A 20,643-nucleotide genomic window follows, 5' to 3' on the forward strand; every position below is an offset into this window, starting at 1 on the left:
TATTTTAGCTGATGAGACCTGTTTTCAGATGAAAGATGAGGAGAGCTGTGCTGAAAATGTGCTACTAGGTAGATGGGTAGTCTACCAGGAGGAAGTGGAGATACTGTCCCATATATTCCAACAGCCATTTTGGCCGTTAGGTGGATATACTGTCAGTAGCCATAAAAAGAGATGGCAAACCACAGTATACCTGCCTATACAGTACCCACCCTACCCCTACTAATAAGATGATAAAGGTGTTCACCCAAAACATGTGCAACAAAGCTCACATTTCACAGAGATGTCAAGACCTTTAAACCACTTAACATTTGTGTGGATGTTCATTAATAAAAAAATGTTTTATCATCTGCTGCCATTTCAACATTTAGTTTTGTTCTGTTGCAGTATCCAAATATTTAATAAAATACTTTATTTAAAAAAAAACAAAAAACGCACAAATGATAAAACATACTGAATATGGAGTATAATGGTATTTGCACAACAGGCTCCTTTTATTTTAACAAATAAAACATCTAAGAACATTTATACTCAACAGACAGTGAAACCAGTCAGTGGTTTATTTAGTCTTTTTGCCTTTGCCTTTTTTGGCCATCTTGCTTTTGCCCTTGTTCTTTAAGGCTTTTCGAGTACTGTAGCCTCTCCACCAGGCTTGGGCCAAAACAGCAGCTTTGGTCTTGAGCTCCAGCTCCACCATCTCCTCCCTCCTCTTCTCCTCTGCCAGACGACGCTTCTCCTGGATCTGGTTGTGCTCCACTTCTAGGACAGAGAAGGGTTTCTCCAGCTCCCTCAGCTCCTCCATCTCCCTTTCCTGGTCCATTTCATTTGACTCCAGGTTGGCCTGAGACAGGTGATGGTGGCAGTAATGGTGTTGAGGGGTGAAAGGATGGAGAAGAGAGAGAGACAGAGACGGTAGTGGATAGTTAAAAGTAGTGAAGACAAATACGAAATAACTGGCAACTACTTTGATAACTGATTCATCATTACAGTTGTTTAATTAAACAAAAATGGCAAATTTTCTTGTTTCAGCTATTACTGTGACTTTATAATGTAATCTTTTTTACTTTAAAATCGTATTAATTACTTTTACTAATTTTACTAATACTTTTTGGCACTTTGTGTTTGTCTGAGTTTGTACCTGGACTTCTTGTATTTTACTGTCAAAAGTCTGGAGCAAGTATTCAATTTCTGTCACCACCTTTTCAATTTCCTGCCAAGGGAAAAAACAGCAACAGTGATATGGGTTTTAATGAAAATTAAATGTGTTGGTACATTTACTGTGAAATGTTAGATACATTAAACTTACCTCTTGGATTACTCTCTCTGCCTGCCCGTCTTCAAGGGTCAAACTGTTGAGCTGACTGTTCAGTTGATCGATCTCCTGTTGTATACTGGCGTGCTTCATCTTCGCTGACTTGATATGTGCCTGGCACTGCTTGTCAGCAAGAAGTGATATATCCGCTTCTTGTCTGTTATTCTCTCTCAGAGCACTCTGCAATTTTTCGATTTCAACATTTGTCTGAGAAATCTGGGATACAAACAGAAAAAAAGGAGAGGTGAGATATATTGGCTTAAATTTCAAATCCTTGTTTTTTTCTGGCTGTTCCTAATCATAAGGGAAACTGGACTCTTGTAAGTGAGGGTCTCTTTTTCAACATCCTATTTAGTGCCTCACCTCTGCATCTATTTTCTTTATGGCTGCAGTGCCTTCTTCTTCCAGTAAAATCACGTGTGCCAGATCCTGGGCAGGGAATGAAGACACCTGCTCGTGGGAAATCAGCTGTAGCACCTCCTTTTGCGGACTGGTCAGCAACTTTTCCACCACATGGCTGTGAAACCTCTCAAGCCCTCTAATTACTATGACCTCACTCTCCCCTACTTCCACACTTGGCTCTGACCTCAGGCCAGAAATTGCATCTGGATAGTCTCGGAAAAGCCTGAGCAGATCCCTGACAGAGTTCTTGATGTCCCTCTGAAGCTGAGCTTTTAATCTCACCCTTGCTTCCCCAACTCCCTCTCCCTGTTCCCCATCTGACTCCTGCTTGAGACCTACTAGTGTCTCCAGTCTTTCACTTAATATTCGGTGCTTTTCAAGCGCCCTAGTCAGCTCCTTATCCATAACACTGGACGTACTGTTTAGAAGGACAGCAGGCAGAGTGGCTGCAATCTCAGCTTGTCTGATGCAGTTTTCCAATATGTTTGAGATGCGTTGAGCCTCAGGAGAGAGCAGCTTCTTCAGTGACAGCTCATGGTTCTGTAGAGTGTCTTTTGATTGAGTCTTTGCCAGCAGTGTTGCTCCCTTTGTAGACATACTGACACTGGATGGTAAGAACACAATTGCCATAACAGAAAATTAGTGCTGTCAAATGTTTACTTGAACATACAGTGTTTCTCTTACAATATCCTCATACTTTACTCGGTTTCCAGTATGCCTTGTAGTTTAGTTTCATACAAATGCTTCCAGGCGCCTTTTCATGAACCACTATAGCCTGAAAAAGTAAAACTATGTAATACAGGCTAATGTTAGCCTCAGGTCATTGGTCCATAGCATTAGCATTTCACAACTCTGGTAACTATACATTGGCACATTAACTACATTGGTCATTAGTTAGTTAACTATCCATGACAGTGTCAGCAGTCAACGCTAGGTTATGTAATGTTAATTAAGTGAGCATTAGCAGTTCGCATGTGTTAAATTAGCTAGACAACATAAGTCATTACACTAAGTTGCTTAGTTTTTTTTTATTCTTACAGTTTATTAAATTGGTTTCTAGATTTTTTTAGGAGGATGGCAGTAGATCTACTTACTTTAGCTTGTATTGGTTTAGGTGTAGGCATAAGTTATATTTTTATACTTTTAAGTTAGCGTATCGACTCGTGGGTTGTCAAGCAGAAGATAGTGTTTTCGTTCTTTGACTCCGTTGCTAAGAGACCACCACAGCGGGCGACAGTGTCTTTTTTTTTTTTTTTTTTTTAAACTTTATTTTCAACAATTGAACATTACAAATTCTCGTAGGAATATTGAACTTATTCCCAAACAATAAACGCACAAAAAAGAGATAAATAAATAAAAACGGCAAGGGTACATTTACAATAATTAAAAATTAGAAAATTATTTAATTAAAATTATAAATAAAACAATCATACATGTACTGGTGAAAATAAACGTATTATAAGACCCCTTCAGCAATTCACACACTAAACCAATATGACAGCAGAGCCAACCCAGTGAATAAACACTCTACAAACCTTCCATCTTGGTCAAAATACCAGAAACTGTGGCATAGTTTGACAGACTTTTTGCATTCTTGTATAAATTGATATTTGTGAAGAAGAAAAAAAAATCTTTATTTTATTTCTAAACCAAGTTAGTGATGGTTTCTAATTTTTCCATGTACATGAATAAATGTAATTTTTACCCATGATTATGATGATGTTGAACAGTTGATGAGATTATTTTTGTAAATAAGACTTTGGTATGCGTCAAACGGTGTGATATTTCCTATTTTAATACTTAGCCAATCATTCCTATTTTGCCAAACTGTAGTGTGGGTGACAGTATCACATAATGCAGATAGATAGATAGATAGATAGATAGATAGATGGAAAAGTTACTAATTCATTTAAATATTTCATAAGTATACAAATATAAATAAACAATAAACGAGACAGCCTTCAATTAATGGGTTTTACACTACAGCATTATCTTGAACATGTGCTTTTATTTTGAAAATGTGTCACAGTTACTCGGCCTGCCGTCAGTCGCTCCAGTGTCGCAAATGTTTGTTGATGCAGCTGTACTCTGCAGAGCTTTTGTAGTACCGTTATCAAGTATCAGGCACTGTTGCTTGCACAAATGTTAATCTAGATAGAGAACTGATGTTCTTGGTTGTCGGTTAAATGTTATCAGAGCACGCACAACATCTGTTATCCAGCGGAGAGCCTTGTGTGCGGTGAAGATGCCGTGATGGACACAGATGGACACGGAGGGACAGTCTCAGCCTGTTAGCCTGACTGACAGTGAACCAGTTGATTTCGGTGACAGATGCCGTCTGTGACAGGACAAAGACCGAGCCTACAACCGACAGGCCCCGACCGCTACGCACAACTAGAAAGCCGCTAGTTCCTGTTTGCATGTCTCACAGGAGACATTTAACCTCGTAGTTAGCGCTCATCTCATCTCAGTTAGCGCAGCACCAAAAGTACTCGGTTTGTTTGCTAACAACTAGCGCTAACTGCGAGCACCGAAGATGTGCAGTTGTCTCACGGTTTGCGGAACAATCCGCAGACTTATTTAGCAAGTGTGTAGCTAGGATTAAGTGTAATTGAACGTTAGCTAATCAAGGCTGGTTGCAGCCTGTTTATCTGTCAGTAGTAGTATGGAGTCTGACGACGATGTGCCTCTCATCTTAACCTGGGACGAAGCAAATAGCGGTCTGCTCAACGAGGAGACTGAGAGAGGAGACGAAAGTAAGTTCATGCTGTCACATATTCACACTCAGCCATAATGGAGTTCTGGAAACTGTGCATGTATGTCTAGGCCTATGCATTGAAGCATTCAGATAAACACAAGAAGTTTGTGCTCTGTACAATTAAAGCAAAAATCCACGTGAGCAAATACACACAGTTGAATATAACTCAAACGAATGCAGTCTAGTATTACAGGGTAACACCACCTAAATTAAGAAATCCAATATGTTATTTCCATGGCCTAGGAAAGTTCAATATGTATTTATAAATATAAGCTACTCTCTCTCAAAGCTTGAAACCAGAGAAGTAAGTCTCAAACCCTTTGATGTCATCAAGTACAAAGTCTGGAGCTGGTGCATGGACAATGAAAACCTGTTGTAGTGTTCTCAGCCCTGAAACTGAAAGTGTACCCATATACACAGATCAGTCCCCTGGGTGCTATCAGTGTCATCTATAACATCTTTCTCAATTCATTGTCTATGGAGCAGCTCCAGACTTTTTACTTGATGACATCACAAGTTTTTTAGCACTCTAGTTTTTGATTTGGGAGAAAGGTTGATCATGTTTACTCATATTTGGACTGTCTTAGACCACAGGAGTAACATGTATGAATTTTGAAAATGGGCGTAGTTCCTCTTTAACAGCCTTGCAATAAATGTGTTAAATATGTTAAAGTCAAATTAGAGGATGTAGTTTGTGGTGCTGTTGTTGCATTGTATTCTTCTGATAGGTGGTTTCTAACCTTTTTCACCTTAGTATTTAGAACATGTGCATTTGCCCCCCTCAATAAATACATGAAAGTAGCAGAGGACATTTACTTTGGCAAAATTAGACATTTACACCAGACAAGTGATGCAGACAAGGCACAAATTTGGTGCATAAAAATTCACCAGTATGCAGGAAATTAAGTGTTTGATGCTCAGAATTTTCGGACAAAGGACCCCTACTTTCATATTTTCCAATTATTTTCTCTCTTTTCACATTTTCCAATTTTCTTTCATATGTGACCCTCAAATGTTGAAATGAAACCTGCGCCCTTGTAAATGAGGTGGACAAGATATTACATTCAACATCACAGCCAACTACAGCCCCTACAATTGAATTAAATTGAATCAGCACTTACTTAAAACAGCTTAGGAGTACCAAATACACTGGAAACTGAATGTAGCCTGGTTGATTCAGTGCACAGGAAGACAGAGATGTAAATTCTCATTAAGTCATGCTGTAGCTCACAGAAAGGTTTGTTTTTTAAGTTTTTCTTACACGAGTAGTGATCATCCGTTTGTGGCTCCATGATGTATTGCTTTAAATAAATATTTATAGTATTGTACAGTGTTATTATAGAAAATTCCATAGAGCGTTTGTATATATTATTACAGCCGTATATTTTGTGATATGAAGTTAATGCTCTTCTACTTACCAGATGTGCGTATGCGCAGTCTGAAGCCACTGAATGTTGTTGACAGTCAGCTGCATACATGCTGCACGTCCAGGCCACACTGCTTTAATGTAGAGCAGAGATTGTCCACCAGGCTCTGAGATCACGTGTGTGTGTGTGCACAGTACCTATGGTTATCCATGCATCCACTCAACATAGTAATCCTGCTGCCTTTGTATCCCTCACATATAAGCTACAAAATGACCCGTCTGAGAAACTGCTGCCTCAGCAGACCAGTGCACCCCTCAGCCCCTCCCTGCTGCTCATGGGCCGCATGTGTGTGTTGTGTGTGTGAATGTCTGCAGCCCGTGTGTACGTGTGTCTGAGTGTGTGAGAGTACAGGGTCATTTTCTCTGGCTCTGGAGGTGAACAGGAAGAGAAGAGGAGTTTTTTTCCCTCAGGATATTTGGGAGTGGTAGACAAGGAGGAAGTATCACACTGTTCTTGCTGATTGCTGTTGGGACTTTCTGGAAAGAGAGGGAGTTTGAACCTGGACACTGGGAAAGAAGGCTGCATTGTATCACCTCAGTGACGAATCACATGCTTGGATTGAAGTGTGGAGTCCAGTTTTGCTGCTGGTGGTCAGGACCCTTCAGATCACTTCAAAAGCAGATTTTATTCGTCCTGTGAGAAACGGTCATGGGTGCTGAGCCTGTTTATGTTTCTGTGAGCCTGACCCCACCGTGTTTTTGAGTGGGAGCTCTGAACATGTTATTGTGCTGAAACAAATGAGGGGTTGGAGTGGCGCACAGCAGACACAGAGCGTACTCCTGTCAGGATAACAGCCAGGCTGCTGCTGGACTGGAATTTGATCTTCACCCTTCAGCTCAATCTGCTGCTGTCACGGTGGACAGGAACAGTGTGTGACTGCGTCTCAGAGACTCATATGGTCTCCACTGCATTTTATTCCGAGGAGTCAGCCTGAAGCAGAAACATGTGATGTACAGTACGTGGGAAGAGCGCCCAGATATGCTCAACTATGCAGCTGCTGAAAAACACATAGAGGGACTACTTATTCAAGACAAAAACTGTGATTTACATTTATGAAGGATCCTGCTTGAAACCGTAATACCAGGTTATTAGAGAATACTTGACTTGAGAGTTGATCTGGATTTCATCTTTATCAGTTGTACTTTTAAATTCATTTTGAGGAAAGTACTTTTTTCTTAAACCTGCACCATCTGTGTCATTTAAAAGAAAGTTATTACCTAACTCTGTAGTATGTTCTATAATGGTATACTGCATTCTTAGTGTTATTAGATATCTAGATGTCGTCCCTGTCTTTTGAAGTTAGTCACTCTCCGTCTCGTAGCGATGGGATTTAATTTTATTGGTCTCATGTCTGTATCCTGTCTGTGGCAGGAAGGAGAAGTAATAGACAATGTGACATCAGTGCAAACACGGCACTTTTTCACTGACTGGGTTTAAAGTTCAAACTCTGCGGCAAAGGCAGGAGGCTAATGTGTGCAAGTGTTTAAGTCACTGTCACTGGTCACAGTATCTCCCATCAGGGCGACCATTAGAGACGCTTTTTTGCCAAAATAAGCAATTGACTGTCAAAGAAGCGCTGAGCTTCTTAAGCATTGCAAATAGTTTTGAATGGTGTTCTGTCTCCAGTGTCACTTTGATCCCCGGGCTTGGCCTGAATATTCCTGGATCTGTAAGGACTCGCATCCGGACTGTGTTTCTGGAGTTTGCATCAGGCCAGAGTGGAATGTTTGGCCGTCTGTACCTCCAGATGTGTGTGGATGCTGGAGCAAGACCAGCACACTGTGAATGACTCACTCACACATACACACACTTGTGCTGTGGACGTCAGGGATCTTGATTCATTCTCACAGCTGGAGCACACAAAATCCAAACTGATCAATGGAGTGCATATGTGTACAGGCAGCTGGATCCCATGAAGATCCGATTCACAACGGGAGTCCGGTCGTGATCTCCTCCTATGCCTTACAGTTAGAACTAGACTGCACTGGTAGGCCCATACCCCTCTATGTATGGTGTGTGTGTGTGTGTGTGTGTGTGTGTTTGACTCATATACATATAGATAAAGGTGGAAATTAAAAGGACAGCACTAAGTTGTTATTTTCCACATATGGGCTGTATTAATACATTGACACCTGCATGTTTTCTTCCAGATGGAGGAGGAGGTAATTATGACATAGTGAACAACGCTGTGATCTCAACACCTGGGCCACAAAACCACAGAGTCCAAAATGTGTCCTTACGGCAGAGCTGGGAGATGAACTACCAAGAGGCAGCCATCTACCTGCAGGTACTCACAGACAGTGGATTGTGGCGTTTGTTAGTTGCTCAGCGTACAGGGCAGCTGAGTAAACATGGTCATATGATGGTTTTTATTACACCCTCTACACTGTATTATTACCTGTAGGTGGTTAAACTTTGTGCTCTTTCATTGGGTCTGTATTTACATCATGAACAGCTACTGGAAGTAATAAATCAGATATGATACAAGAAAAGGATGCACAAATATGGAATTTATTGGTTGATAATCAGTTGTTATCTGCTTATTGATAATACAAGAACACTTAGTTGCACAGTTCTTGTGTAATGATGTTAAAGGTGTTTGTATTTTTTATTCTACATTCATTTTTTCTAACCAAAACGCATTGTGTATTTGGCTGATTTTCAACTAGCTTTGTATCGTAACAACGTGGGGTAGTATGTGTTAATAAACTGTGGTAAACTTCCCTCCATAGATCTCCCAGCTCTACTCACAGCAAAACTCCGCCAGATGACACAAAATGTGTTATCCAGTGAAGTTTTGCTTTCGCTGTTAGGCAGTTCCTCAAACTATAGGCTGTACGTCTATGTTTTCTTTTTGCCTGCCACCACGTACACAAAGACTAAAGAAGTGGATCAAAAGACAGATCTGCCTTGCTTTCTCTTTAAAACTAACTAAAACCTAACTCTGATCAAACAGGATAGGCAGCCCTGATCAAATCTAAACCAAAATCATGTGACTGTACTGCCTGTTTCTCATCTAAAATGTTTTTTAGAAACATATTTTAGGGGGTGACCTCTTACCTCACCCTGCAGTGTTTGCCCTATATAGCCTGAGTTCTTTGCAGTGGCCTGAATTCAGTTCTAACCTCTGGCTCTTTGCTGCATGTCATTGCCTTCTCTCTCCCACCTTTCCTGTCCATCTTCAGCTGTACTATCAGTAAAGGCTAAAAACCACCCAAAAGATAATCATTAAAAAAAAGAAACATATTTAGTGCCTTGTTGAGCTGTAATAGTGAGAGTTTGTGAACAGTGGGCGCCATACTGTGTCCTGCATTTTAAAGTGGAGGCTGAAAAAAATGAGTTCAAATATTAAAACTAAGCAGCACTGATCAAATGTAAACCAAGATTCTTTTACTGTGCTGCCTATTTCTCACCTCAAACGCTCTCACAAAGATGTTGTAGCTGACTGTTAAACTGCAATACGAGATTGTTTGTTACCAGCCAGCCCCTAGTGTGTCAAACGGACGAGTTTGCATTGTGTTGCCTACCAGCGGTAGCATTTATTGGTCCGGTGCGGCACATTGCATTCTGGTAGCTGAAGATTTTCTAGCTCTTGGGCAAAAGCAAATGCCACAACCCTTTTTTTCTGTTTTCTCAGGTCATGTAGCACCAATGTTAAAAGTATTTGCATCTTTCTCCTGCATAGACACCCTAGTTTTTAAAAAGACCATCTTTCCAGCAGTGAAATACTTGGTTAAGGCTGATGATGTGTTGAATGCATTTCCTTCCTCATTTGCAAAGCCTATTTTTAAAAAGACTATAAATTGAGCATTGTCATGTTTGCAAGCTTTCCGTATTGTTACTCACTGCCTTTGTTGGCGCAGCACTATCCTCCTTTGCACATTACCTCTACCAGCTGGAGATCAGTGGCATAGCATGGAACTGGCATCAGAAATGTTTGTGCCGCTGACATTCTTGTGTACATACATGTGCGTCCCTGTGTTTGTGCATGATGAAAACAAAATGGGGGCTCATTGAGAGCTACTTTTGGTGAAAAATTCCACAGGGTAGAAGAAGGTATAACTTTGTAGACAGATAACATTAAGCACACTTAAAGAAGTATTTCACTGCTGGAAAGACAGTCTCTTCATCAAAGTGGGCTGTCCATGCAGTAAAAAGACAAAAGTACTTTTGAAATTGATGCTACATGACCAGAGAAAACAAGGCTAATTAATAAAGGCTGTGACACGCTCTTTGACCACATGGGAGTTATGGGGTATGACACATGCGCAGTGTAACTGGAGCTGAGATGTTTGAGGGTTACAGCACACAGCGCGACAAATAACAGGACAGTGTCTGCTCAGGTGCTCTTAGGCTGCTCTAGTTTTAGCCTCTGTGGGTGTCCTCGGCCAGACAGAACTGTTTGAGTGTGCTGGAATGATAGTGGCCAATATACAATAGAGTGTGCTGATATAGAAAGCATCCGTTTATGATCTTTATTTAAGGACTTTTCAATATTCATTTTACAGTGAAACAGTAAGCTAAGATAAGTTTCTGAAAACATTTAAAGGTGAGAAATAGGCAGCACAGTAACAGAATCTTGGTTTATAAAGGCTTACACTGTGATTTTTATGTGTTCTCATGCAGGAAGGAGAGAACAATGATAAGTTCTTCACCCATCCTCGAAACCCAAAGGCGCTGGCAGCTTACCTTTTTGCACACAACCACTTGTTCTACATGATGGAGCTGCTTACAGGCCTGCTGCTGATGATGCTGTCGCTGTGTGAAGCTCCCGCTGTGCCCTCGCTGCGCCTGGATGTCTATGTGAGTGAACGTACACACACAAACAAGTTTAAAACACACAGGTTCCTGTAAAAGCACCTGTGTATTTGATACCTTTGCAGGTCCATGCCACTCTGGAGCTGCTGGCTTTGGTTATGGTGGCATTTGAGCTATGCATGAAACTCCGCTGGTTAGGGTTCCACACCTTCATACGACACAAGAGGACCATGGTGAAGGTAACTGACCTATGATGGGTACTTCCTAATGGCATAATAGTCACTTCAGCATGCTGGATGCTCGCTCACATAGGGTCTGGTCCACTGAGGGAAGGCTGTCACCCTGCTGTCTGCAGGCGCCATGTCATAGGCTGGGTTTAGTTTCTGCTACTGCAAATGTTCATGTCTCTCTTCTCCTTGTGCAGACGTGTGTGTTGCTGCTACAGTTCGTGGAGGCCATAGTGGTTCTGATAAGACAGACGTCTCACGTGAGAGTGACCAGAGCTCTCAGACCAATATTCCTGGTGGACTGTAGATACTGTGGTGCTGTGCGCAGGTACATACTGACCTAAACAAACACACACAGGCCCCTGTTTACACTTGGTATTAACAAGCCTCCTGGGTGATTGAATCACAAGTAGACAGCTCAAGTACAGGTGTGAGTGCCCCCAATGAGTCCTTTTAGATCTGATCGTTCAGAGCAGATTTGCAAGTGGTCTGGGCTGCACATTCTTTCAGCAGTGTGTACGCTAATGTGTCCTGGGCCACATCCTCTGCTTAGTGTGTGCGAGTCCACGAGAGATCCACAGTCTCCTGCAGTCTGTTACCTTAGGGCAAATGAATAAATTGGCACTCGAGTGTGAATGTAGCACAGCAAACCTTCTGCTTGTTAAAAACAACAGTGCATTCAGTCTTTGCAAACGATAAGGATTTACATGTTCATTTGCATGTAGAGCAGGGAAGTGAGATCTGATCACAAGCAACGCATTTGGAGATGCATTCTAATACCAGGTGTGGACAGACAGCCTGTGATCAGATCACCCAAGAGGCATGTTAAACAGTCTCACAGATTCAGTTAGGTCAGTGTCATGGTCAAATAGAATTTCCAGCCTCCTTAATTGAAAAGTTTTCATAACAACCCATACCAAATGCTGTTTATAAAGTGGAAGACACAAGAGAGAAAAAAGGGGAAGGACCATACAGAGCATTCCTGAAGTTCTCAGACTCCAAATGTAATTAGTTTCATATAAAAGAAAAACAGTGACACTTGCAAAGCCAAACAAAGTCTTGCAAGCTCAGTTAGATTTGTGCTCCCTTTGAAAACATCCATTGTGATGTCTCTGACAGTGTCTCAGAGTACTAGAGTCTGAATGAAAAGAAAAAAAGTCATTGTAAAAGATCTTTCAGAGATGACATTTACTGCTCACTGATGGTTCGTTGAATGTAGCTACTTTGTGGATTTATTACTTCAAAGTTAATGTACCACTGATTTAACTGTTAAACGCAGCCATCACTGACAATGATTCTCTCATCCAATCAGAAACTTGCGTCAGATCTTCCAGTCCCTCCCGCCTTTTATTGACATCCTCCTACTGCTGCTCTTCTTCATGGTTATATTTGCTATCTTGGGTAAGAAGTCTTATTATTTTTATTGTATATCAAAGGGATAGTTTAGATTAATTGAAGTTGGGTTGTATGAGGTACTTATCATTAGTTTGTGTATTACATATAGTAGATGTCGGTCAGCATGCCCCCAGACTGGAAAAGCGGCAGGAGTGCCACCATGGCAGCTAAGCAATGTGCCGCTGTGGATAGGGGTGTGCCAACTGACATCTAGTGTATGTAATACACTGACTATAGATAACTACCTCATTCAACCCTACTATAAAAGATCCGAACTATCCCTTTAAAGGCTATTACTTCTTTTCTGCCCTCTATGTAAAATTATAAAATACCCCGAGGTAAATCATCTGCTGTCTTTAGATGGAACAGGGTTTCTGGTACTCTGTGTGCTTGACTATCCTGTTGTCTCGTCCCAGGTTTCTGCCTCTTCTCTCCGAACACTGCTGACCCGGTACGTCGACTCTTTAGTGACAGACATTTGTTTGCAAGTTACATAAGTTTGGGGGATTTTTGTGTCTGTAGTGGTCAGATTTCCTGATTCCTGTCTCCTCTCACCGCAGTACTTCAGCACTCTGGAGAACAGCCTCGTCAGTCTGTTTGTGCTGCTGACCACAGCAAAGTAAGTACAGCGGTACACATAGTACTGTTGAGCTTTCCGTTTCATCTGCACACACATGCCATGCAAGCAGTACTTCCTACTTTCAGGAGAGTTCCCTCAACGACATGTGTGTTCAGGCTGATTACACAGTTTCTAGTGTGTATCTCATGACTTGTGTATATTTTGCTTTGTTCTTTCTTGTAGTTTCCCTGATGTGATGATGCCATCGTACTCCAAGAACCGCTGGTCCTGTGTTTTCTTCATTGTTTACCTCTCCATAGAGCTCTACTTCATCATGAACCTGGTACAGACAGCCTTGTTTCCACCACTTCTAACATTTCAGTCTTAGTAAAAATAGACATGACTTCGTTTTACTTGGTCACTCATCAGCTTCACTTCTCTTTCCCCCTCCAGCTCCTGGCAGTGGTGTTTGACACGTTTAATGACGTCGAAAAGATGAAGTTTAAATCTCTTTTACTTCATAAACGCTCTGCTATTGACCACGCCTTTCAGCTGTTAGTCAGCCGACAGGTACGAACTCACAGTTCCATCCAGTGTAATATATATTTGGTACAAATTATTTATCTGATATTAAGCGCTCACGGCCACTGTGTTTTGTCTGTGTTGCTGTTGTCTTGTCTCCAGAGGCCAATGGGTGTGTCGCTGAAACAGTTTGATGGTCTGATGCGATTTTACAGACCACGGATGTCTGCAAGAGACCGCTTCCTCACATATAAAGCTCTTAACACCTCAGGGGCTCCGATGCTCAGGTAACTGCCTAACACATACCTTCTTTTTTTTTAAAGATATTTTTTGGGGCATTTTTAACTTTATTTGATAGGACAGACAAGTGTGAAAGGGGGAGAGAGAGAGGGAGTGACATGCAGCAAAGGGCCACAGCGGCCCCCGAGTTCGACTCCAGCCTGTGGCCCTTTGCTGCATGTCACTCCCTCTCTCTCTCCTTGTACATGGGGTGCCTGCTCTACCACTAAGCCACCGACGCCCCAACACACACCTTCTTAAGTTATAATCCCTCTGCATTTAATTGCATTGTTACATTTTCCGTCTGCTCTCCGACAGTCTGCAGGACTTTTATAAGTTCTATGAAGTCACTGGCCTTAAATGGAAGGTAAGTAGCCTTACATTTGTACTCTGTAGTTATGATCCCCTCTATTTTGTGTCCTTTTAATGTACATATACTGCACATGTGTGTGCTGTTTAGGCAAGACGCAGTGGAGAACATTGGTTTGATGACCTTCCCCACACGACCTTCCTCATTTTCAAAGGCAAGTTCTCTTTTTCTGTTCTTCTGCTCATTAGACTAACAGGGTTCTCGTGGATCTTTAAAAAGTCATGAAAGTTTTGGTTTTTGTAGAATTAGTCTGAAATTTAATTCCAAGTGGCATCAAAAAGTCTTTGAGAGTCTTAAATCTACTTGCTTTAAGCTGTAGGCACCCTGGATCGAACAAACCCATCTACCCAGTCCTTATTCTCAGCGCTTTCTTTCTACTTTAACAGGCATCAACCTGCTTGTGAAGTCAAAGGCCTTCCAGTATGCCATGTGTAAGTGCAATCCTTTACATTCTCCCAGCTGTCCCTGGAGATACAGAAGGAAAGTCTCTCAATCGTAAACCATTTTAACCTTTTCTCGTGGCTGCAGATGCGGTGGTGGCCATAAACGGTGTGTGGATCCTCGTGGAGACGTACACGTACAATAGTAAGATCTCTCCTGATGACATAAACACATGTGACTGAAGTAAAGTGTTTTACACTACAGATCTCTCACCTTACTGTCCTCATGCAGGTGGATTTTCCTGGTCCAGATTGGTTCCCTGGAGTTACATTGTTTTTCTGACCAGTGAGTAGAAAATCATCATGTGCTGCAAAACATAGAGGGTGTCAAGAATTAATGGTTTTTACATGCACTAATAACAGTATTGACTCTGCCTCTGTCCTTTCACTTTTAGTTTATGGTGTAGAGGTGTTATTGAAAATAACTGGTTTGGGGCCAATGGCTTATTTCAGCTCTGGGTGGAATCTGTGAGTAATAATTTGGATCCTCGGCCGATTGATTCACATATTGAAAGAGTACTGAATCCGAAACTTCACACTTGTAGACGGGTTATACCAAGCACCACAGTGAGAATGAAGACTGCATAAAGTCATTGACACTGTTTGAGTCTAGGGCTGTACCAAATAGTTTGAAGCCTCATTTATAACATTCAAATTCTAAATCAATATTCGAATAATGCCCCTTTTTTAATGTCTGTTTATTCTCTTCAGACTTGGTATTTCTGCACAGTTGAAAGAGGCTAATCCACAACAGTTTTTATCTGATGAAATATCCTGCTTCAATCCACATTTGTTGGCGTTTAGACTTTCAAAAGCAGCATTTTCACTGCAGTCAAAAAAAAAGTTTGTTCTCCTGCTTTCTGCACACAAAGTTAGGCACACATCTGTATTTATGGGGCAGTCTGACGTCACCATAAATTACACTTATTTATTAAAGGTCCAGTGTGTAGGATTTGGAGGGATATATTGGCAGAAATGGAATTAAAGTTATAATGATTTTTTTTGCCCTTTTGCTGTTAACAGATAGGATAGTATTAAGTGTTACTGTATAGGGGGGAGAGAAAGGAAGGATGACTCGCACCAAGGGCTGCAGGCTGGAATCAAACCCACTGCCCCTGCAGCGAGGACATTGCCTTTGTACATGGGACGCCTGCTCTACCCACTGAGCTACTGGATGCCCTGGAATTAAATGTAATAAGAATGTTTTCATTAGGGTATAATCACCAGAAAAAAACAGTCGTTGTGTCTTTGTTACTTTAGGATGAGACATTTCTATCTACAGAGGTTTCTGTAGTAGCCCAGAAAGGACAGACCAAACACTGTGTTTTAGCATTTTTGCATTTTCGGTCCAGCTACTGTAGCTCTTCTACCTGCTTGGCACACGGGAGGAGTTTCAGTTGGTGGCTAGATGCCACTAAATCCTACATACTAGACCTTTAAAGCAAGTTGATTTAATAAAAAAAGACTAACTTGTTTAATCCGATGAATCACTTTATTTAAATTGAGGATTTTGTTGGAGGATTAAAAAAAGGGTGATGACATCATAAAATAAGATACTAGAAGCTTCACTCAAAAACCTCGATAAAAGCTTCAAATGTAAGAACAAAAATTTCAGTTCAGCCCTAATCACGTCTGTGCATTTGGATTCAGTACTCTCATCAAAGCTTAAGTGATTTTAAAGTATGTGCTGTTTTGTGCAAACACAACTAAATTTTATTTCAGCATGTTCTCAAACACTGGCTCTGTGTTTTTGGTGTGCTCGTCTGTCCAGGTTTGACTTCTCAGTGACAGTGTTTGCCTTCCTGGGCCTGATCGCTCTTGCCTTCGATATGGAGCCTTTTTACTTTATTGTAGTTCTTAGACCACTTCAGCTGCTCCGGTACGCTTTTATTTTGTACTCTAAAGAGCATAATGTACATCTGCTTTTATCACATATTGTCTTTAATGTTAAAATGTCGGTCTCTTGTCTTTGACAGGTTGTTTAAGATAAAGCAGAGGTATCGTAATGTGTTGGACACCATGTTTGAGCTCTTCCCCAGGATGGCAAGTCTGGGGCTGACCTTGATCATCTTCTACTACTCCTTTGCAATTGTTGGGATGGAGTTCTTTGCAGATGTGGTTTACCCCAACTGCTGCAAGTGAGTCAAGGATGTATTTTCATTAAAGTGGAAATAGACAAGATTTTTGCTTTAACTTATCATTGTGAAGTAAATGTTGATTGCAGAATGTATCAGCTATAGAATATGGTTCCCTATAAGCCTCACTTTCACTATGCAATTCTGTTTGCCACTGGGTATGATCTGTCTGAGAAAGAAAAGGCTCGATTTACGGTACAAAGGAAGTGTGTCAACCATTGTGCATCCAAAACAGGAAGCGGGTAATGCTTTTGTTTTCCCTGTTAGCTATCGGTAGCTATCCCCACTTACCGAATCAGTGTAGGTTCTTTGCAGTTGCTGTTCCCAGTAGCAGACATGGTGGACAGTGGAACAACCAAAGTAACTCTGGAAAACAAAATGCAATCTGTCCTGTGTTGGTGGTAATTGCTGAAAAGGAAAGTGATCTGGTTGTATTTGTGACAGCAGCGCCAACGAGAGGGAAGTGGAAAAGTTGCCTGTTTCCACTTCAACTCTGGTCTCCTGCATTTTCTTATGTTTACTTCACTCCATTGATTTTTTTTGTCCCCTCAGCACCAGCACAGTGGCAGAGTCCTACAGACTGAGGAACGTCACCGATGGCAACAGAACAGTGTTGGAAGAAGGCTACTATTATCTCAATAACTTCAACAACATCCTCAGCAGCTTCGGTAACTCCTCTCATTTTTTAAAGGATAAGACTGGCAATATTCTGTATTTTTATTATTGTCAACAAATCCGTTAAACAACCAGAACCAATCGTGTAAAGTACCGTCCACACTAAGAACACTAACTATAGAAATTGTACTAACTCCAGTGGATGGGGGAGTCCATGGCACAACTCTAAAGATGGTGGCCAATGATACTGTTAGAATCACTTTATGAGCAACTTGCTGAACGATAGGATAGCATTTTCCAAAGCTGCAGCATGCGCTTGGTGCCACTGTTGACAGAACATGATCATTCATCAGTGTGGATGCTCATGTTGCTGTTGTTATAGTTATCGTTCTTGGTGTGGATGGCCTTCCAATCCATTGCTTTCTGTCTTCCCCAGCTTGTATGTGGCTCTTAACGTCCTATTTGTTTCTACTGAAGATGGAAATATTGTATTGAATGTATTGTCTTTAAAAGTCTGAATAATTTCCTAAAACAGCTGGGCACTGCAGGTTTTAGAAAACGTTACTCCAACAGTAGTAAATCATATATTTGCTGAGGACTGTTTTACTGTTTTTTAATTTGTGTATTCTTTCTTTGTTTATGTTTTTCTCCAGTGACTCTGTTTGAACTGACTGTGGTCAATAACTGGTACATTACCATGGTAGGTTCAAGTCATTTATCTGTGGTCTTCCATCAGTCACTGGTCAGTGGGTGTCACTGTTTCACTGCATCACTGCTGTCGTGTTTATTCCCCCACAGGAAGGAGTAACCTCAATGACCACCCACTGGAGCCGGCTCTACTTCATGACCTTTTACATAGTTACCATGGTGAGGCCTGTGTAGTATTATGTGTTTGTGTTGTCTGCGCTGCATATTTGCCCTAATGCTGTTAATGTGCATGTGTGTGATATTTCATCTATCCAGGTGGTGATGACCATCATTGTGGCGTTCATTTTGGATGCATTTGTGTTCCGCATGAACTACAGCCGCAAGAACCGGGAACCAGTGGAAAACCCAGAGGGTGAGACAGTGTGTGTGTGTTTACGTGCGTGTATGGATATTGTGTATACATTTACTGAACGCACAGCATCTCAAACAAATCTTGAATATTTGCAGCATTCACTGAACAGATAAACGGATAAAATGCCTATTTGATTAATATTTAGCTGCCAGGACGGTTTGAAGTGTGAATTAGTGTTCAGTGAGTCATTTTAATGTGTGTGTGTGTGTGCACACTCCAGATGAGAACGGAATAGTTTTTGAAGTAGAGGTGAGTCGTGATGAAGCGCTGGCCACTCTGGAGCTGTACAAACAGACTTGCCCAGGACTGTCCTCCCTCAGCTCTCTACAGGGAGTCCTCCAGACTATGGACAGGGGAGGGGTAAGAAAACACACATACACACACACTAAAGAAACTTTTAGGCCACAATCACACTTGAACCTTTTCATGTAAAACTGCATTTTAAAATGAAAACCATTTCGGTTCACACGTGTTTTTAGAAACGTTTCAGGAATAATCTCTGTCCATAGTAACACGCCTGAAAACGCATATCATGACCATTCACGTACACTGAGCATGCATGTGCCAGTGGGAACAGGAAGCAGATTGTCTTCTCTGCTGTTGGTTACTTAATTACAGAAAATACCACGCAGGTGGCAAAAGGAAAGTTTGCAACGTCCCAAGTGTTTAAAAAATGATGATACCAGTACCCTTAAAGTGATACTGATACCAAAAGAGTACTTCATTCCACACCTTTTGTTTTTTACTTCACTCAATACCATGTGAATAGAAGCACTCAGTTGCATAGAATGCCACCAGATCCCAGAGGTGTGTAGAATAGCCATACCTTTGAACGTTTTGGTGGCATCTCGGCATGCTGAACTGCCAACTCTGTCACATACCCTGCGCCTGATTTCACTACACCAGAAACTGTAAGTGTTGTAGCTACTGTGGAAGTGGGTCAATCACACAGTGCATTAAATCGAAGAAGGCTTGCAGTGATTGCCTGTGAGCAATACCATACAAATAGTCATTTTTCCTAGATCTTTGTGGGAGTTTTGATACTCCTTGGTGCTGGGTTATTTCAGGGGATTGCGCAAAGCTATCAAGCACTGATACCCAGTCCCAGTCGTGACTGGTAAGACCTTATCGGGAAGGAAAAGTGGGTGTCTCTGTCACTGTTTTTAAAGTCTCCATTTTCGAGCATCCAGACTAAAATACAACCCCAGAGTTTACAAACGAAAACGGGGTCAACAGCGTTTTCAAAGGTCTGTTTTAGGGGTACTAAAACCCTGCAGTAGTGTGGATTCTAGACGTAAACGCAGCAGTAATTCTATATTTTAAAACAAAAACATTTCAGTGTCGATAAAGCCTTAGTCCTCTGCCCTTCAAACAAAGTCCCATTAACTAGCTTTCCCTCCTGCTTTGGTATGTACAGCACTTGTCACTGGTGTACCTCGGTCGCAGATCTAGGACAAAGAGTGACCTCAGCATGAAAATGTATGAGGAGGAGATACAGGTAAGAAACTGAGAAAAAAAAAAAGTCCTGAATACCGTGACAGTCGTTGGTCTGTTGTTATCTCCTCACTGTCTCTACATCTCATTCCAGCACGAGTGGTATGCAGAGTATTCAAGGGAAAACCTGCCTGAGCAAGACCAAAGCGTGGAGCGGGAACTGGACAGTCCCGTCTCTGTCCCGTCTTCCTTCCCAGAGCCTCAGCTTAACTCACAGGCTGGACCTCACAGCGTCAACTAATGCACAGCTCGCAAGCCGTAAATACACAGCACCATCTCAGCGTTTTTAAATGCAAAGAAACCCCTGTCACTCCAGGTTTTCTCCAGTTCCCCCACGCTCCCCGTTTGTCACAGTGGGAAACAAGTCCGGGGCCTTTTTGGACTGATGTCAGAGTGAGATGAGTAAATGACGATTCCTTGTGGGAGGCGTCACCACAGAAAGACAGACAGACGGCAGAGCAGGTCTGTTGCCCGACCAGTAAAGCGGGAGCATTGCCCTCTTTTGGCCTTTTCAAAGACTGCAGCCAATATTACCAGGGAGCCTGTACTCCTACAGTACGTTGTGTATGTATACTGCTGTAGGCCTTTTGTGACCTCTTGTAATTCCTGTAGTACTTAAACCTGATGCCTTAGTTAAATGGCTCATCTGATCAGTATTAACAGACACTACATCTAAGACCAAAAGTATAAACACTCCTTTAAGCTAAACCCAACAAAACAATTACGCTGTATCTCCTGACTAATGTCTCAACAGACTCAAAGTATTTTACTTTTATATAACTTCTTATTCTGTAATGTATTTAAGTTAGTTAAGAAGGGATTTTAATAAACTGTTCGAATTGTCATGGGCATTTATGTATTTTTGCTGTATATCAAGCTGCAGGCTTATTTAC

At 41.5% G+C, this 20,643-nt stretch overlaps 2 protein-coding genes across 4 annotated transcripts; one reads left to right on the top strand and one right to left on the bottom strand.

The window, feature by feature from the left end:
• Positions 1 to 541: 541 nt before the first annotated feature.
• iqcd (IQ motif containing D) lies at positions 542 to 6,125 on the bottom strand. 2 transcript variants are annotated; one of them, XM_050050015.1, is made up of 5 exons: positions 5,888 to 6,125; positions 1,673 to 2,315; positions 1,304 to 1,525; positions 1,136 to 1,207; positions 542 to 838 (listed from the first exon to the last, which is right to left on the bottom strand). In XM_050050015.1, the coding sequence occupies exons 1-5, from the start codon at positions 5,941 to 5,943 to the stop codon at positions 557 to 559; spliced, it is 1,275 nt and encodes a 424-aa protein (XP_049905972.1). In that variant the 5' UTR covers positions 5,944 to 6,125; the 3' UTR covers positions 542 to 556. The 2 variants fall into 2 exon arrangements, with proteins under 2 accessions (XP_049905972.1, XP_049905973.1); XM_050050016.1 differs by lacking the exon at positions 5,888 to 6,125 and adding an exon at positions 2,806 to 2,912.
• tpcn1 (two pore segment channel 1) lies at positions 3,773 to 20,593 on the top strand. Of its 2 annotated transcripts, none has more exons than XM_050050010.1 (26): positions 3,773 to 4,467; positions 8,047 to 8,183; positions 10,523 to 10,699; positions 10,780 to 10,893; positions 11,079 to 11,209; positions 12,194 to 12,282; positions 12,693 to 12,727; positions 12,837 to 12,895; positions 13,079 to 13,178; positions 13,289 to 13,405; positions 13,520 to 13,644; positions 13,955 to 14,003; positions 14,097 to 14,160; positions 14,393 to 14,437; positions 14,535 to 14,591; positions 14,679 to 14,732; positions 14,842 to 14,914; positions 16,218 to 16,325; positions 16,423 to 16,584; positions 17,134 to 17,249; positions 17,850 to 17,896; positions 17,995 to 18,063; positions 18,160 to 18,256; positions 18,477 to 18,616; positions 19,674 to 19,754; positions 19,845 to 20,593. In XM_050050010.1, the coding sequence occupies exons 1-26, from the start codon at positions 4,377 to 4,379 to the stop codon at positions 19,989 to 19,991; spliced, it is 2,484 nt and encodes an 827-aa protein (XP_049905967.1). In that variant the 5' UTR covers positions 3,773 to 4,376; the 3' UTR covers positions 19,992 to 20,593. The 2 variants fall into 2 exon arrangements, with proteins under 2 accessions (XP_049905967.1, XP_049905966.1); XM_050050009.1 differs by lacking the exon at positions 3,773 to 4,467 and adding an exon at positions 7,636 to 7,883.
• The last annotated feature ends 50 nt before the right edge of the window (positions 20,594 to 20,643 follow it).

The sequence above is a fragment of the Epinephelus moara genome, chromosome 8 (genome assembly GCF_006386435.1).
Source record: "Epinephelus moara isolate mb chromosome 8, YSFRI_EMoa_1.0, whole genome shotgun sequence".
Classification (NCBI taxonomy): Eukaryota; Metazoa; Chordata; class Actinopteri; order Perciformes; family Serranidae; genus Epinephelus; species Epinephelus moara.

Coding starts and splice junctions, on each gene's coding strand:
- tpcn1 (XM_050050009.1), top strand. CDS start 7,775: ATGGAGTGCATATGTGTACAGGCAGCTGGATCCCATGAAGATCCGATT. Junction 13,406..13,519: donor AGCTGTTAGTCAGCCGACAG/GTACGAACTCAC, acceptor TCTTGTCTCCAG/AGGCCAATGGGTGTGTCGCT. Junction 13,645..13,954: donor TCAGGGGCTCCGATGCTCAG/GTAACTGCCTAA, acceptor GCTCTCCGACAG/TCTGCAGGACTTTTATAAGT.
- iqcd (XM_050050015.1), bottom strand. CDS start 5,943: ATGCAGCTGACTGTCAACAACATTCAGTGGCTTCAGACTGCGCATACG. Junction 2,316..5,887: donor ACTGCGCATACGCACATCTG/GTAAGTAGAAGA, acceptor CTTACCATCCAG/TGTCAGTATGTCTACAAAGG. Junction 1,526..1,672: donor TAAAGAAAATAGATGCAGAG/GTGAGGCACTAA, acceptor TTTGTATCCCAG/ATTTCTCAGACAAATGTTGA.